This window comes from Lithobates pipiens, unplaced genomic scaffold, assembly GCF_037356315.1.
Source record: "Lithobates pipiens isolate NorthernLeopardFrog02 unplaced genomic scaffold, aLitPip1_a1.2 Scaffold_106, whole genome shotgun sequence".
Taxonomy (NCBI): domain Eukaryota; kingdom Metazoa; phylum Chordata; class Amphibia; order Anura; family Ranidae; genus Lithobates; species Lithobates pipiens.
Window position 1 is genome coordinate 77,192 of NW_027507692.1, and position 14,695 is coordinate 91,886.

Sequence of the window (14,695 nt, forward strand, 5' to 3'; positions counted from 1 at the left end):
TGTGACCACTATGCAGGGGTCTCACCGGGCACATGGAAATAGGTCTCCCCAGGAACCCTAAGCCCTTGTACACACGGTCGGAGAATCCGTCGGAATGTGTCCTATCGGACCGTGTTGTCGGATAATCCGACTGTGTGTGGTCTGCATCGGACTGATTCCGTCCGAATCTCCGTCGGACCCAATTTTCCAACATGTTGGAAATATTTCCCAACCAACTGGGCCGGACGGACCTAATCCGATCATGTGTAGAGCATTTTCATCGGACCAAGTGCCACGCATGCTCAGATCAAATTCCTACATCAAAGCTATTGGCTACTAGCCTGAATGTAGTCCCATCGTAACGAAATAACGTCATCACGTTCTGAAAGATCGGATTTTTCGACAACTTGGCCCAACCGTGTGTATGCAACAGTTTCGGACAAGATCCGTCGGACTAAATCCGACGGGCAAAATCCGACAGATTTGGTTGGCAAAATCTCCAACCGTGTGTACAGGGGCTAATACTGCCCGGGATCCCCGCTTTACAGATGGAGCTCAGAAATGTAAAACAAAAGAAAATCTCCCATAGACCAGTACTTCAAAATTCCAAATGTAATGGTGTAAAAAGATTGCACTAACAGCCTTTTTACACCATTACATTTGGAATTTTGAAGTACTGGTCTATGGGAGCTTTTCTTTTGTTTTTTACATTTCTGAGCTCCATCTGTAAAGCGGGGATCCCGGGCAGTATTAGGGTTCCTGGGGAGACCTATTTCCATGTGCCCGGTGAGACCCCTGCATAGTGGTCACAGGAAGCTGGTAAGAAGGACTACTTACTCCCACCTGGGTGTGGAGAAGGATCTATCTAATGTGAAGGATCGTGACTTTCCCCTCACCTACAGCTTTTTCATCTATACGGAGAATGGATTTTGGTTTCTCCTGTCCATATGGACTGTGCATTTGGGACTCTTCATTAGTTTTCCTTTTAAGCCTTTTTTAACTCATGTAATTCTAACTTCATATAGCGCTGCACTTATTTTGCATTTCATTCCTGAAATGTACCTGACATATAGCCCTTGATGGTAACTTACGGTCCTTCCAACCACAGAATATCTAAAGCCAGAAAGTTTTTAGCTTTGTTTAAAGTATGTCAGTTATTCCGTTACCAGACAAATCATGACGAGAGGAAATCTCTCTAGAGGTGGAAAATGTGTAGACAGTTGTTACCAAAACAGGTGTCCTCATTGGAAGAGTTCCATCCATCTCTTGCTCCAATAATAACAGAAATGTTGGATTTCCCATCACTTTCTATCACTTGACAATGGTCCTCCAGACAAATAGAGAGGGTAAGTCTGTCCTGTGGGGTCACAATCAGCAATAGAAACCCCGCAGTGAGTTTAACCCTTCCCCATTCCATTATAAAAGGTGTTGGCTTTAGATATTCACTTGTAAACCATAAGAAAGTCCTTTGTTATATCAAATACGTGTTCTTATTTGGAAGAAGATCTGTTGTACTATCAGATATTTTTGGGCCACATTGTACTAGTGTGTCATTGTGTGTTTTTCAGAGAAACGGTGTAAATCAAGACGATGTACTTTCAATTCAGGTAAGAGAAAAACGATATCACCAGACGATACCGCTGACCATGATATGCATCCCTTCTAAGTCCTTGTACACACGGGTCGGACATTCTGACAACCAAATCCGACGGATTTTGTCCGAAACTCAGTGGTGTAACTAGAACCTTCAGGGCCCCGATGCAAGAAACCATGAAGGCCCCCCCTGAACCCCAGCCAGGGCCCTTCCCTCCGAGTCTGGCGGTGGATCTCCAGGGCGTGGTCACAGGTATGACCTTTGTGAGCCCTGTAGTTCCACCACTGGTATCAGTAGTTTTTTGTTTTTTTTAGGTGCCCCATTGGGGGACTGTCCCTAGGCAGGATGGGGTCCCCGTCCCCAGAAGAAATGAGGTGCTTTTCTCCAGGGCAGATGAAGTTACTGCCTCCAGGTGAGAAGGGGTCCCTGTCCCCAGGGGAGGAGGGGGTCCTTATCCCCACGTGAGAAGGGGTCCCTGTCCCCAGGGGAGGAGGGGGTCCTTGTCGTCCCCAGGGGGAGATGGAGGGGGTATGTAATGGTGTGTGGGGGATGGGGTCCTCTCACTCACCATGACCTGTAGGCCGCGCACTCATCCATGTTGGCCTGGGCTCCATCCAGTGTGCTGGACGGGCGATCAGCATATCTCCCAGAAAGGCCTTTCATCATCTGTGTATGACGGGGGAGGGGGGGGGGCTGGCAGACAAGCCTGCAGTGTCCTCCGGTGAGCCGCCTCTCATAGGGCTGCACTGCATCTGTGTGCTTAAAGTTTGTTTACCCGGGAGAAGTATGCAGTGCAGTGTGGGCCTGACTCGGGGGGGGGGGGGGGGGGCGGGACTCTGGCTGGGGAGAACAGACATCGGACTGAGAGGCGCCGGCAATGCATGGAGCAGGAGAGGGGTACTCTGAGGAGCCGGCCGAAGACACAGGTCATGCGCGGAATGCACAACTAAAGAGCAGCCAGTGCAATAGTCGAGCATGGAGCTCTGCTAGTCACCCTCCACCTCCAGCCACCCATGTGCATGGTGCACTGGTACCCCTAGATGCCTATGCTGCTGCCGGCCATATGTAGAGGGGGCTGCATGGGCCCCCAGCATCACAGGGCCCAGTTGCGGTCGCAACTGCTGCACCCCCTATAGTTACGCCCCTGCCGAAACTGTTGCATACACACGGTCGGACGAAGTTGTCGGAAAATCCGATCGTTCAGAACGTGATGACGTAATTTCGTTACGACGGGACTACGTTCAGGCTAGTAGCCAATAGCTTTGGTCTAGGAATTTGATCTGAGCATGCGTGGCACTTTTTTCCGTCTGAGTAGGCTACACATGATCGGAGTATGTCCGATCGGAGCATTTTGTCGGAAATTTTTTTACGTGCAAGTTGGAAAACTTGGGCCGTCGGATAGTCCGATGGAAACAGTCCGATGGAGACCACACATTATTATCCGACAACATGGTCCAATAGGACACATTCCGTCAGAATCTCTGACCGTGTGTACAAGGGGTCAGACCAGAATTGTCCATGTGATAACATACACCCAGTGGGAAGGGATGGGCACCTATCACATTTCCTGCTTATTGATATTATCATTATTTTAACACATTTACCAACAAAAAGACACAAAATAGGACCAAGGTGGAGAGGAGGACTTCCAATCTAAGATGTAAGGAAACATTTGTAATGAAAGGTAAGGGAGAGGTCTGGAGGTGGCCAAATGGGGAAGGAATAGTCAATTCGGAGGGAAGGATAGGACATATTGAATAACTGTATAAAATCGTGAATTTTGGAAGAAACGGGACAGGGATGAAGGTTCCAGAGGACGGGAGAGTCTTGGAGAAGTCTTGGAGTTATCAGTGGAGGAGATAAGAGCAGTGGGCATAGGAAGAGGGTTGTGAGGTTGCTTCTGCTCCTATAGGGCATATATGTTCTACCTGACCCTAAACACTCTCTGCATCTCCTCCAGACAATATGCAGCTAAATTAAGGACCCTTCTCTATTATGTTATATTCTCTTATCTCTTAATAATTCTACAGAAATAGTAACATTTCTATATAACATACGAGACCAATAATAAAGAGATGGAAAAGAACAGAACCCGGCATCAGTCCCCAACTCCTAACTTTAGCTCATTCGGACTATTTCTACGCCTGTCCTTTGTCTTCTCAGAGGTGTCTCTCATTCAAACTGATTTACTTCTGTTTCATTCCACCAGCCATAGATATCAGGATGAAGAACACCCGCCATATTCTTCTGATGAGTGGGCTCGCTGTCCTGTCACACATACCGGGACTGCTATAATACAAGGACTCTACAAGGTCCGTGGAGAAGTAGCCTCGTCCTTTAGAAGAGTCATTACAGGAACTAGACATGTGCAAAAGGAAAAAATTTGTTTAGTTTCGTTTTAATTTGTTAATTCATTAATTTCGTTTAGTTATATTCGTTAACTTCCTTAAATTCGTTTTCGGATTTCGTTTAGTTTTGTACCGAATTCGAAAAATCGGACACATTTGAAAATATTTCAACCAAATTCGAAAATATTTCTACCGGATTCGAAATGATTTCTCGTTCAGAATTTTTTATTTTATGTTAAAATAAATTACAAGTACAGAATATAAGACAAATTATGTGATACCAGAAATAGACATATTGAAGTTCGGATGATACAAAGCAAAGAAGAATTTCAAGATATTCTCGTGGGAATGACAATAAATGGCCTTATATATTTTAGAATTTGAAAACATTCTGATAGCTGAGTTTTAAACATTTTAATCCCAAGAAAATATAAATATGTTTAAAAGAAAATATATGATTTTAAAGTTTTGACAATAACTTCTAAAGTATGTTTATAGTAAGTATTATATAGTAAGGGAAGAACATAAAAGGTATATAGGAGGGGAAGGGGAGGGAATAATCCTCCGGAGGAGGTTTTCTATATCATCTAATGTTGTAATTCTATAAAAAATCTTAATCACCATAACAATAAAACTCGGTTGTCAATATTATCTGACGTCTAATATTTAATCCAGGGTTTCCATATGATATCAAACTTTGTCATCTGGTTTTTATCTATAGCGTCCATTTTAGCATGGATGAAAGACGAAATGATTTCAACACGATTCGACATTATTTCAACCGCATTCGAAAATATTTTGTGACCCGACTTTAGGGCCATGTATCTCGGGGTTACTTGGTGCTAGAAACTCCAAATTTGGATATGTTGTAGTGCTAGTACTATTGTGTTTGCATACCAAATTTGGGGTTTCTAGCTATAAGTGACCCCGAGATATGTGGCCCCAAAATCGGGTCGCAAAATGTTATTAGTTATTAGAGCAGAGAATGACATTTTGCGACCCGATTTTGGGGCCACATATCTCGGGGTCACTTATAGCTAGAAATTTGGTATGCAAACACAATAATACTAGCACTACAATATATCCAAATTTGAAGTGTCTAGCACTAAGTGAGACCGAGATACATGGCCCTAAAGTCGGGTCACAAAATATTTTCGAATGCGGTTGAAATAATGTCGAATCATGTCGAATTCATTCGAATTCATTCGTTATATTTCTTTCGTATTTGTTGTAATTTGTTATTTTTTTATTCGGACATTCAGATGAATCCGAATGTCCGAAAGATGCAAAATTCGGCCGAATTTCAATTAGTTCCGAAACGAATTGCACAAGCGTAACAGGAACCTTGCCCCAGTTATCCAATCATTTGGCATCCATGGTTCGGTTATCCCCAGTGTGATACATTTGTCTGTCAGAACATAATACATTAAAGTTGTTTATTTCATGATCACTAACCTGAACAAAATCCGCCAGGAAATAAATATTGGAGTGATGAGCGCTGACCGGTTTTTCGTGCAACTTCCAGGACCGTCTTTGGTTTATAGACCCGGAAATACACAAATGTATCCGGTGTGTGGACATCTTTCATACATCCCAACATCTGATATAAATCCTCATACCTGACATACATCCTGACATCTAAGCCCTTGTACACACGGTCCGACATTAAAATTGGATTGGATTTTTTCCAATGGATTTTGTCCAAAACTGGTGTTGGATACACACAGTTGGACAAAGTTGTCGGAACGTGGTGACATTTTTTAGTTAGGGCGGGACTACGTTCAGGCTAGTAACCAATAGCTTTGTTCTAGGAATCTGATCTGAGCATGCGCGGCACTTTGTCTGATCGGAATTCTCTACAAACGATCGGACAAAGTCCCATTGGATCATGTTGTCCCCATCTACTGCATACTTTACTGCATATAAATCCCGGGACATTCCTGGGATTTAGACCCTTTTCCCAGATTTCGCCATTCCCAGGAAATGTCCTGGGAATTTCTTATTTTCCTGATTTTTTTTTTAGCCTTTATTATTAGCCTGATCGTTTTCAATTTGACAGGAGCGCCGCTAATGATGACTGACATCTGATGATTTGTGGATCTAGCAGTTGTATTTATCATAGAGAGGATAATGGTATTTAGTGTCAGCAATTTAAATGTTCTTTTTTTTTTCTTTATAAATGTCAATTTTGCTGCAGCAGGTTCTTTACATGATACAGATGTGCCACTTTACAGGCAGACTAAGGGGACCCTCCCAGGGACTATATTGAACGGAATTTTTCATCTTTGCTGTTTCACTTTAATCATTATTAAAATTATTGCTCCTATAAAAACAATATTTTTTAAAAGTTTTTTTTTTTACATTGATACATGTCCCTCAGGGCAGTACCTGGACCCCCATACCCTTTTATGCCCAATAACTTGCGTATAAGTCTTCAAAATGGTGACTTTTTTCATATTCAGGTCCCATAGACTTCAATGGTATTTGATAATCAGGGCCAAACTTTTGCTATGTTCAGGAGTTCTGGTGTGGACCGAACCGAGGGGTGTTCGTTCATCTCGATTTAGGATATCTATTAGCCCTTGTACACACAGTTCGGAAAATCTGATGGAAAAGGTCAGATCGGACCGTGTTGTCGGATAATCCGACAGTGTGTGGGCTCCATCGGACTGTTTCCGTCGGAATATCCGACCAACAAAGTTTGAGAGCTGGATATAAAAATTCTCCGGCAACATGATCCGATTGTCCTATTGTTTGTAGAGAATTCCGATCGGACAACCCTAACCTTATGGGGCCATAGAAGAATCACCAGAGATGAACCCGGCATTAGATGGGGGAGCTTCACCTATATCACTGGTAGATGGAGAGCCTGTCCTATCAATCCCACCAACCTCATTGAGGGGTTCCCACCATCTCTGTGCCAAGTTCCGGGTCTGTAAACCCGCTGTGCCCATTATGAGGGGTTCCCACCATCCCTGTGCCGAGTTCCCGGGTCTGTACACCCGCTGTGCCCATTATGAGGGGTTCTCACCATCCCTGTGCTGAGTTCCCGGGTCTGTACACCCGCTGTGCCCATTATGAGGGGTTCCCACCATCCCTGTGCCGAGTTCCTGGGTCTGTACACCCGCTGTGCCCATTATGAGGGGTTCCCACCATCCCTGTGCTGAGTTCCCGGGTCTGTACACCCGCTGTGCCCATTATGAGGGGTTCCCACCATCCCTGTGCCGAGTTCCTGGGTCTGTACACCCGCTGTGCCCATTATGAGGGGTTCCCACCATCCCTGTGCTGAGTTCCCAGGTCTGTACACCCGCTGTGCCCATTATGAGGGGTTCCCACCATCCGTGTGCCAAGTTCCCGGGTCCCGGGAACTCAGCATAGGGATGGTGGGAACCCCTCATAATGGGCACAGCGGGTTTACAGACCCGGAACTTGGCACAGAGATGGTGGGAACCCCTCATAATGGGCACAGCGGGTTTACAGACCCGGGAACTCAGCACAGGGATGGTGGGAACCCCTCAATGAGGTTGGTGGGATTGATAGGACAGGCTCTCCATCTACCGGTGATATAGGTGAAGCTCCCCCATCTAATGCCGGGTTCATCTCTGGTGATTCTTCTACGGCCCCATAAGGTTAGGGTTGTGGAATCATGAAGGGTGGATGGGGGGGGAGGGGAATTCATGACTTCAATAGACCTCGATATTCACTTTCCAGGAGTGGTAGGACCCTCCAAACCTTCTTCTTGTAAAATGAACATCACAACAGATTTTGAAAACAGAATTTAATGTCACAGAAAGAACAATAAATATGTTCAGGACGATCTGGGAATTCATTCCTGCTGGTGGCTGCGCGGTGGGTGGGTCCAGTGGTGGGCGTGGCTTCCTGTATTATAAAGGTCCGGAGATTATATCAGGGAGGAATCGTGTCGCTTTGTGTCTGTGTAATATACCACAGGAGTGCCAAGGCTCCTGCCAATAATGTGCAACACGAAATATACCAGAAAGACCACCGAAGAAAACATGGCGACCGCCATCATACAGACAGCTGCAGGCGCCTCGCCGCGTTCTGTAATCTTCCGAAAATCGTCATCAGACCGAGTGCCGTGACAATGGCAATGGCAGCTGCACTGGAGCACTGGAAGAAAGCCAGCAATGAAGGGGTTAATGAATGAAGAACGTAAAATAAACCCCAAATCTTTGTTTATAAAATATAAGTCATGTGATTGGACCCCCCCCGACGTAACATGAACCCCGGTTCACACAGAGGCGACCCCGGGATCCGACTTTAGGCTGCCCCACACGATTGAGAAAATCAATGGTAGTGAATGGAGCCGTCTTAATGTACACCACAGTCACTCCGACTTCTAGGTGACCGGTACCCATTCAATGGAAGTCGCCTCCAAGTCGGATCTCCAGCTATATTGTCACCTCTCTAATATAAAAGACCGGCATGGGTCCTCCTCCAAGGGGAAACCAGACCCTTAGGTCTGGTATGGATCTTAAAGTGGTGTTGCCACCAAAAAATTAAAACTACTTAAAATTCGTAAAAAAAATCAAAAAAAAATAATTGGCAAAAAAAAAAATTTTTTACTCACCTCTAAATACCGGTTGCTAGGGGGTCCCTCGTAATCTGCCTTCTTCATTGCCCGGGCTGGTGACATCACTTCCCCTCGCGCCGCACATTCACCTGGGACCTGTCATGTGTCCCAGGTGACTGTACGGCGTATCACGGAGCCCTGCGCCGCTCGCGCATGCGCAGTGGGTGCCCGGCTGTGAAGCCACAGCCGGGTGCCCACAGTATGCATGACGGCGCCGCGAGCGGAGCGGGGAGCGAGAGGGGGCTTCGTTCCCCTGCATCGCTGGACCCTGGGGCAGGTAAGTGTCCGATTATTAAAAGCCAGCAGCTGCAGTATTTGTAGCTGCTGACTTTAATTTTTTTTTTTTAGGGGGTACCCCACTTTAAGGGGAACCCCTACGCCAAAAAAAAAAACATGTGGGGGGGTCCCCCTAAGATCCATACGAGACCTTTATCTGAGCATGCAGCCCGGCCGTCAGGAAAAGGGGGTGGGGACGAGCGAGAGCCCCCCCCCTGAACTGTACCAGGCCGCATGCCCTCAACATGGGGGGTGGGTGCTTTGGGGGAGGGGGCGCCCTGCGGCCCCCCCACCCCAAAGCACCTTATCCCCATGTTGATGAGGACAAGGGCCTCTTCCCGACAACCCTGGCTGTTGGTTGTCGGGGTCTGCGGCCGGGGGGCTTATCGGAATCCGGGAGCCCCCCTTTAATAAGGGGGCCCCCAGATCCCGGCCCCCCATCCTATGTGAATGAGTATGGGGTACATCGTACCCCTACCCATTCCCCTGGGGAAAAAAGTCAATAAAAAACACAATAGACGGTAATTTATTAGTCAGCTCTGGGGGTCTCTTCCGACTCCTCCGCTATCTTCTTCCAGCTCCTTTACTAGTGTTGGCCGGTCTTCTCCATCCTTCTTTCCTCTTCTCTTCTTCCGATGTTGACACGACGCTCTCCCACTGTAATGCCGGGTGCGAGGTGCGCAACGACTTATATAGGGATGGGGCGGGAGAGAGCACCATGTCAACATTGGAAGAAGAGGGAAGAAGAACGGAGAAGACCGGCCAACGCTAGTAAAAGAGCTGGAAGAAGATAGTGGAGGAGCCCGGCAGAAGACCCGGAGAGCAGGAGAAGAGGCCAGAGAGCAGGAGAAGAGGCCGGAGAGCAGGAGAAGAGGCCGGAGAGCAGGAGAAGAGGCCGGAGAGCAGGAGAAGAGGCCGGAGAGCAGGAGAAGAGGCCGGAGAGCAGGAGAAGAGGCCGGAGAGCAGGAGAAGAGGCCGGAGAGCAGGAGAAGAGGCCGGAGAGCAGGAGAAGAGGCCGGAGAGCAGGAGAAGAGGCCGGAGAGCAGGAGAAGAGGCCGGAGAGCAGGAGAAGAGGCCGGAGAGCAGGAGAAGAGGCCGGAGAGCAGGAGAAGAGGCCAGAGAGCAGGAGAAGAGGCCGGAGAGCAGGAGAAGAGGCCGGAGAGCAGGAGAAGAGGCCGGAGAGCAGGAGAAGAGGCCGGAGAGCAGGAGAAGAGGCCGGAGAGCAGGAGAAGAGGCCAGAGAGCAGGAGAAGAGGCCGGAGAGCAGGAGAAGAGGCCGGAGAGCAGGAGAAGAGGCCGGAGAGCAGGAAAAGGGGCCGGAGAGCAGGAGAAGAGGCCGGAGAGCAGGAAAAGGGGCCGGAGAGCAGGAGAAGAGGCCGGAGAGCAGGAGAAGAGGCCGAAGAGCAGGAGAAGAGGCCGGAGAGCAGGAGAAGAGGCCGGAGAGCAGGAGAAGAGGCCAGAGAGCAGGAGAAGAGGCCGGAGAGCAGGAGAAGAGGCCAGAGAGCAGGAGAAGAGGCCGGAGAGCAGGAGAAGAGGCCGGAGAGCAGGAAAAGGGGCCGGAGAGCAGGAGAAGAGGCCAGAGAGCAGGAGAAGAGGCCGGAGAGCAGGAGAAGAGGCCAGAGAGCAGGAGAAGAGGCCGAAGAGCAGGAGAAGAGGCCGGAGAGCAGGAGAAGAGGCCGGAGAGCAGGAGAAGAGGCCAGAGAGCAGGAGAAGAGGCCGGAGAGCAGGAGAAGAGGCCGGAGAGCAGGAGAAGAGGCCGGAGAGCAGGAGAAGAGGCCGGAGAGCAGGAGAAGAGGCCGGAGAGCAGGAAAAGGGGCCGGAGAGCAGGAGAAGAGGCCAGAGAGCAGGAGAAGAGGCCGGAGAGCAGGAGAAGAGGCCAGAGAGCAGGAGAAGAGGCCAGAGAGCAGGAGAAGAGGCCGGAGAGCAGGAGAAGAGGCCGGAGAGCAGGAGAAGAGGCCGGAGAGCAGGAGAAGAGGCCAGAGAGCATGAGAAGAGGCCAGAGAGCAGGAGAAGAGGCCGGAGAGCAGGAGAAGAGGCCGGAGAGCAGGAGAAGAGGCCAGAGAGCAGGAGAAGAGGCCGGAGAGCAGGAGAAGAGGCCAGAGAGCAGGAGAAGAGGCCAAAGAGCAGGAGAAGAGGCCGGAGAGCAGGAGAAGAGGCCGGAGAGCAGGAGAAGAGGCCGGAGAGCAGGAGAAGAGGCCGGAGAGCAGGAGAAGAGGCCAGAGAGCAGGAGAAGAGGCCGGAGAGCAGGAGAAGAGGCCGGAGAGCAGGAGAAGAGGCCGGAGAGCAGGAGAAGAGGCCGGAGAGCAGGAAAAGGGGCCGGAGAGCAGGAGAAGAGGCCGGAGAGCAGGAAAAGGGGCCGGAGAGCAGGAGAAGAGGCCGAAGAGCAGGAGAAGAGGCCGGAGAGCAGGAGAAGAGGCCGGAGAGCAGGAGAAGAGGCCAGAGAGCAGGAGAAGAGGCCGGAGAGCAGGAGAAGAGGCCGGAGAGCAGGAGAAGAGGCCAGAGAGCAGGAGAAGAGGCCGGAGAGCAGGAGAAGAGGCCGGAGAGCAGGAAAAGGGGCCGGAGAGCAGGAGAAGAGGCCGGAGAGCAGGAGAAGAGGCCAGAGAGCAGGAGAAGAGGCCGAAGAGCAGGAGAAGAGGCCGAAGAGCAGGAGAAGAGGCCGGAGAGCAGGAGAAGAGGCCGGAGAGCAGGAGAAGAGGCCAGAGAGCAGGAGAAGAGGCCGGAGAGCAGGAGAAGAGGCCGGAGAGCAGGAGAAGAGGCCGGAGAGCAGGAGAAGAGGCCGGAGAGCAGGAGAAGAGGCCGGAGAGCAGGAGAAGAGGCCAGAGAGCAGGAGAAGAGGCCGGAGAGCAGGAGAAGAGGCCAGAGAGCAGGAGAAGAGGCCAGAGAGCAGGAGAAGAGGCCAGAGAGCAGGAGAAGAGGCCGGAGAGCAGGAGAAGAGGCCGGAGAGCAGGAGAAGAGGCCGGAGAGCAGGAGAAGAGGCCAGAGAGCAGGAGAAGAGGCCAGAGAGCAGGAGAAGAGGCCGGAGAGCAGGAGAAGAGGCCGGAGAGCAGGAGAAGAGGCCAGAGAGCAGGAGAAGAGGCCGGAGAGCAGGAGAAGAGGCCAGAGAGCAGGAGAAGAGGCCAAAGAGCAGGAGAAGAGGCCGGAGAGCAGGAGAAGAGGCCGGAGAGCAGGAGAAGAGGCCGGAGAGCAGGAGAAGAGGCCGGAGAGCAGGAGAAGAGGCCGGAGAGCAGGAGAAGAGGCCGGAGAGCAGGAGAAGAGGCCGGAGAGCAGGAGAAGAGGCCGGAGAGCAGGAAAAGGGGCCGGAGAGCAGGAGAAGAGGCCAGAGAGCAGGAGAAGAGGCCGGAGAGCAGGAGAAGAGGCCAGAGAGCAGGAGAAGAGGCCGGAGAGCAGGAGAAGAGGCCGGAGAGCAGGAGAAGAGGCCGGAGAGCAGGAGAAGAGGCCGGAGAGCAGGAGAAGAGGCCAGAGAGCAGGAGAAGAGGCCAGAGAGCAGGAGAAGAGGCCAGAGAGCAGGAGAAGAGGCCGGAGAGCAGGAGAAGAGGCCGGAGAGCAGGAGAAGAGGCCGGAGAGCAGGAGAAGAGGCCAGAGAGCAGGAGAAGAGGCCGGAGAGCAGGAGAAGAGGCCAGAGAGCAGGAGAAGAGGCCGGAGAGCAGGAGAAGAGGCCAGAGAGCAGGAGAAGAGGCCGGAGAGCAGGAGAAGAGGCCGGAGAGCAGGAGAAGAGGCCGGAGAGCAGGAGAAGAGGCCAGAGAGCAGGAGAAGAGGCCAGAGAGCAGGAGAAGAGGCCGGAGAGCAGGAGAAGAGGCCGGAGAGCAGGAGAAGAGGCCGGAGAGCAGGAGAAGAGGCCAGAGAGCAGGAGAAGAGGCCGGAGAGCAGGAGAAGAGGCCGGAGAGCAGGAGAAGAGGCCGGAGAGCAGGAAAAGGGGCCGGAGAGCAGGAGAAGAGGCCAGAGAGCAGGAGAAGAGGCCGGAGAGCAGGAGAAGAGGCCGGAGAGCAGGAGAAGAGGCCAGAGAGCAGGAGAAGAGGCCGGAGAGCAGGAGAAGAGGCCGGAGAGCAGGAGAAGAGGCCGGAGAGCAGGAAAAGGGGCCGGAGAGCAGGAGAAGAGGCCAGAGAGCAGGAGAAGAGGCCGGAGAGCAGGAGAAGAGGCCAGAGAGCAGGAGAAGAGGCCAGAGAGCAGGAGAAGAGGCCAGAGAGCAGGAGAAGAGGCCGGAGAGCAGGAGAAGAGGCCGGAGAGCAGGAGAAGAGGCCGGAGAGCAGGAGAAGAGGCCAGAGAGCAGGAGAAGAGGCCGGAGAGCAGGAGAAGAGGCCGGAGAGCAGGAAAAGGGGCCGGAGAGCAGGAGAAGAGGCCAGAGAGCAGGAGAAGAGGCCGGAGAGCAGGAGAAGAGGCCGGAGAGCAGGAGAAGAGGCCGGAGAGCAGGAGAAGAGGCCGGAGAGCAGGAGAAGAGGCCAGAGAGCAGGAGAAGAGGCCAGAGAGCAGGAGAAGAGGCCGGAGAGCAGGAGAAGAGGCCGGAGAGCAGGAGAAGAGGCCGGAGAGCAGGAGAAGAGGCCAGAGAGCAGGAGAAGAGGCCGGAGAGCAGGAGAAGAGGCCGGAGAGCAGGAGAAGAGGCCGGAGAGCAGGAAAAGGGGCCGGAGAGCAGGAGAAGAGGCCAGAGAGCAGGAGAAGAGGCCGGAGAGCAGGAGAAGAGGCCGGAGAGCAGGAGAAGAGGCCGGAGAGCAGGAGAAGAGGCCAGAGAGCAGGAGAAGAGGCCGGAGAGCAGGAGAAGAGGCCGGAGAGCAGGAGAAGAGGCCGGAGAGCAGGAGAAGAGGCCAGAGAGCAGGAGAAGAGGCCGGAGAGCAGGAGAAGAGGCCGGAGAGCAGGAGAAGAGGCCGGAGAGCAGGAGAAGAGGCCAGAGAGCAGGAGAAGAGGCCAGAGAGCAGGAGAAGAGGCCGGAGAGCAGGAGAAGAGGCCAGAGAGCAGGAGAAGAGGCCGGAGAGCAGGAGAAGAGGCCGGAGAGCAGGAGAAGAGGCCAGAGAGCAGGAGAAGAGGCCAGAGAGCAGGAGAAGAGGCCGGAGAGCAGGAGAAGAGGCCGGAGAGCAGGAGAAGAGGCCGGAGAGCAGGAGAAGAGGCCGGAGAGCAGGAAAAGGGGCCGGAGAGCAGGAGAAGAGGCCGGAGAGCAGGAGAAGAGGCCAGAGAGCAGGAGAAGAGGCCAGAGAGCAGGAGAAGAGGCCGGAGAGCAGGAGAAGAGGCCGGAGAGCAGGAGAAGAGGCCAGAGAGCAGGAGAAGAGGCCGGAGAGCAGGAGAAGAGGCCAGAGAGCAGGAGAAGAGGCCAGAGAGCAGGAGAAGAGGCCAGAGAGCAGGAGAAGAGGCCGGAGAGCAGGAGAAGAGGCCGGAGAGCAGGAGAAGAGGCCAGAGAGCAGGAGAAGAGGCCGGAGAGCAGGAGAAGAGGCCAGAGAGCAGGAGAAGAGGCCGAAGAGCAGGAGAAGAGGCCGGAGAGCAGGAGAAGAGGCCGGAGAGCAGGAGAAGAGGCCAGAGAGCAGGAGAAGAGGCCGGAGAGCAGGAGAAGAGGCCGGAGAGCAGGAGAAGAGGCCGGAGAGCAGGAGAAGAGGCCGGAGAGCAGGAGAAGAGGCCGGAGAGCAGGAAAAGGGGCCGGAGAGCAGGAGAAGAGGCCAGAGAGCAGGAGAAGAGGCCGGAGAGCAGGAGAAGAGGCCAGAGAGCAGGAGAAGAGGCCAGAGAGCAGGAGAAGAGGCCGGAGAGCAGGAGAAGAGGCCGGAGAGCAGGAGAAGAGGCCGGAGAGCAGGAGAAGAGGCCGGAGAGCAGGAGAAGAGGCCAGAGAGCAGGAGAAGAGGCCGGAGAGCAGGAGAAGAGGCCGGAGAGCAGGAGAAGAGGCCAGAGAGCAGGAGAAGAGGCCAGAGAGCAGGAGAAGAGGCCGGAGAGC

General features: G+C 52.3%; 2 protein-coding genes across 4 annotated transcripts in view; one reads left to right on the forward strand and one right to left on the reverse strand.

Annotated features, from left to right (window-relative positions):
- Positions 1-4,572, forward strand: part of LOC143958429 (erythroblast NAD(P)(+)--arginine ADP-ribosyltransferase-like) — a 37,895-nt gene extending 33,323 nt beyond the window's left edge. The window contains exons 3-4 of the mRNA XM_077467816.1: positions 1,548-1,586; positions 3,783-4,572. Of these exons, the coding sequence (XP_077323942.1) occupies positions 1,548-1,586; positions 3,783-3,868 (125 nt within the window). The 3' untranslated portion in view covers positions 3,869-4,572. The remainder of the gene's footprint in view (positions 1-1,547; positions 1,587-3,782) is intronic.
- A 3,112-nt stretch (positions 4,573-7,684) lies between these two features.
- The window catches only part of LOC143958445 (protein sel-1 homolog 3-like), a 235,941-nt gene continuing 228,930 nt past the window's right edge, over positions 7,685-14,695 (reverse strand). For all 3 annotated transcript variants that reach the window (XM_077467819.1, XM_077467818.1, XM_077467817.1), the window contains one exon: positions 7,685-8,052. In XM_077467819.1, the coding sequence (XP_077323945.1) occupies positions 7,951-8,052 (102 nt within the window). In that variant the 3' untranslated portion in view covers positions 7,685-7,950. The remainder of the gene's footprint in view (positions 8,053-14,695) is intronic.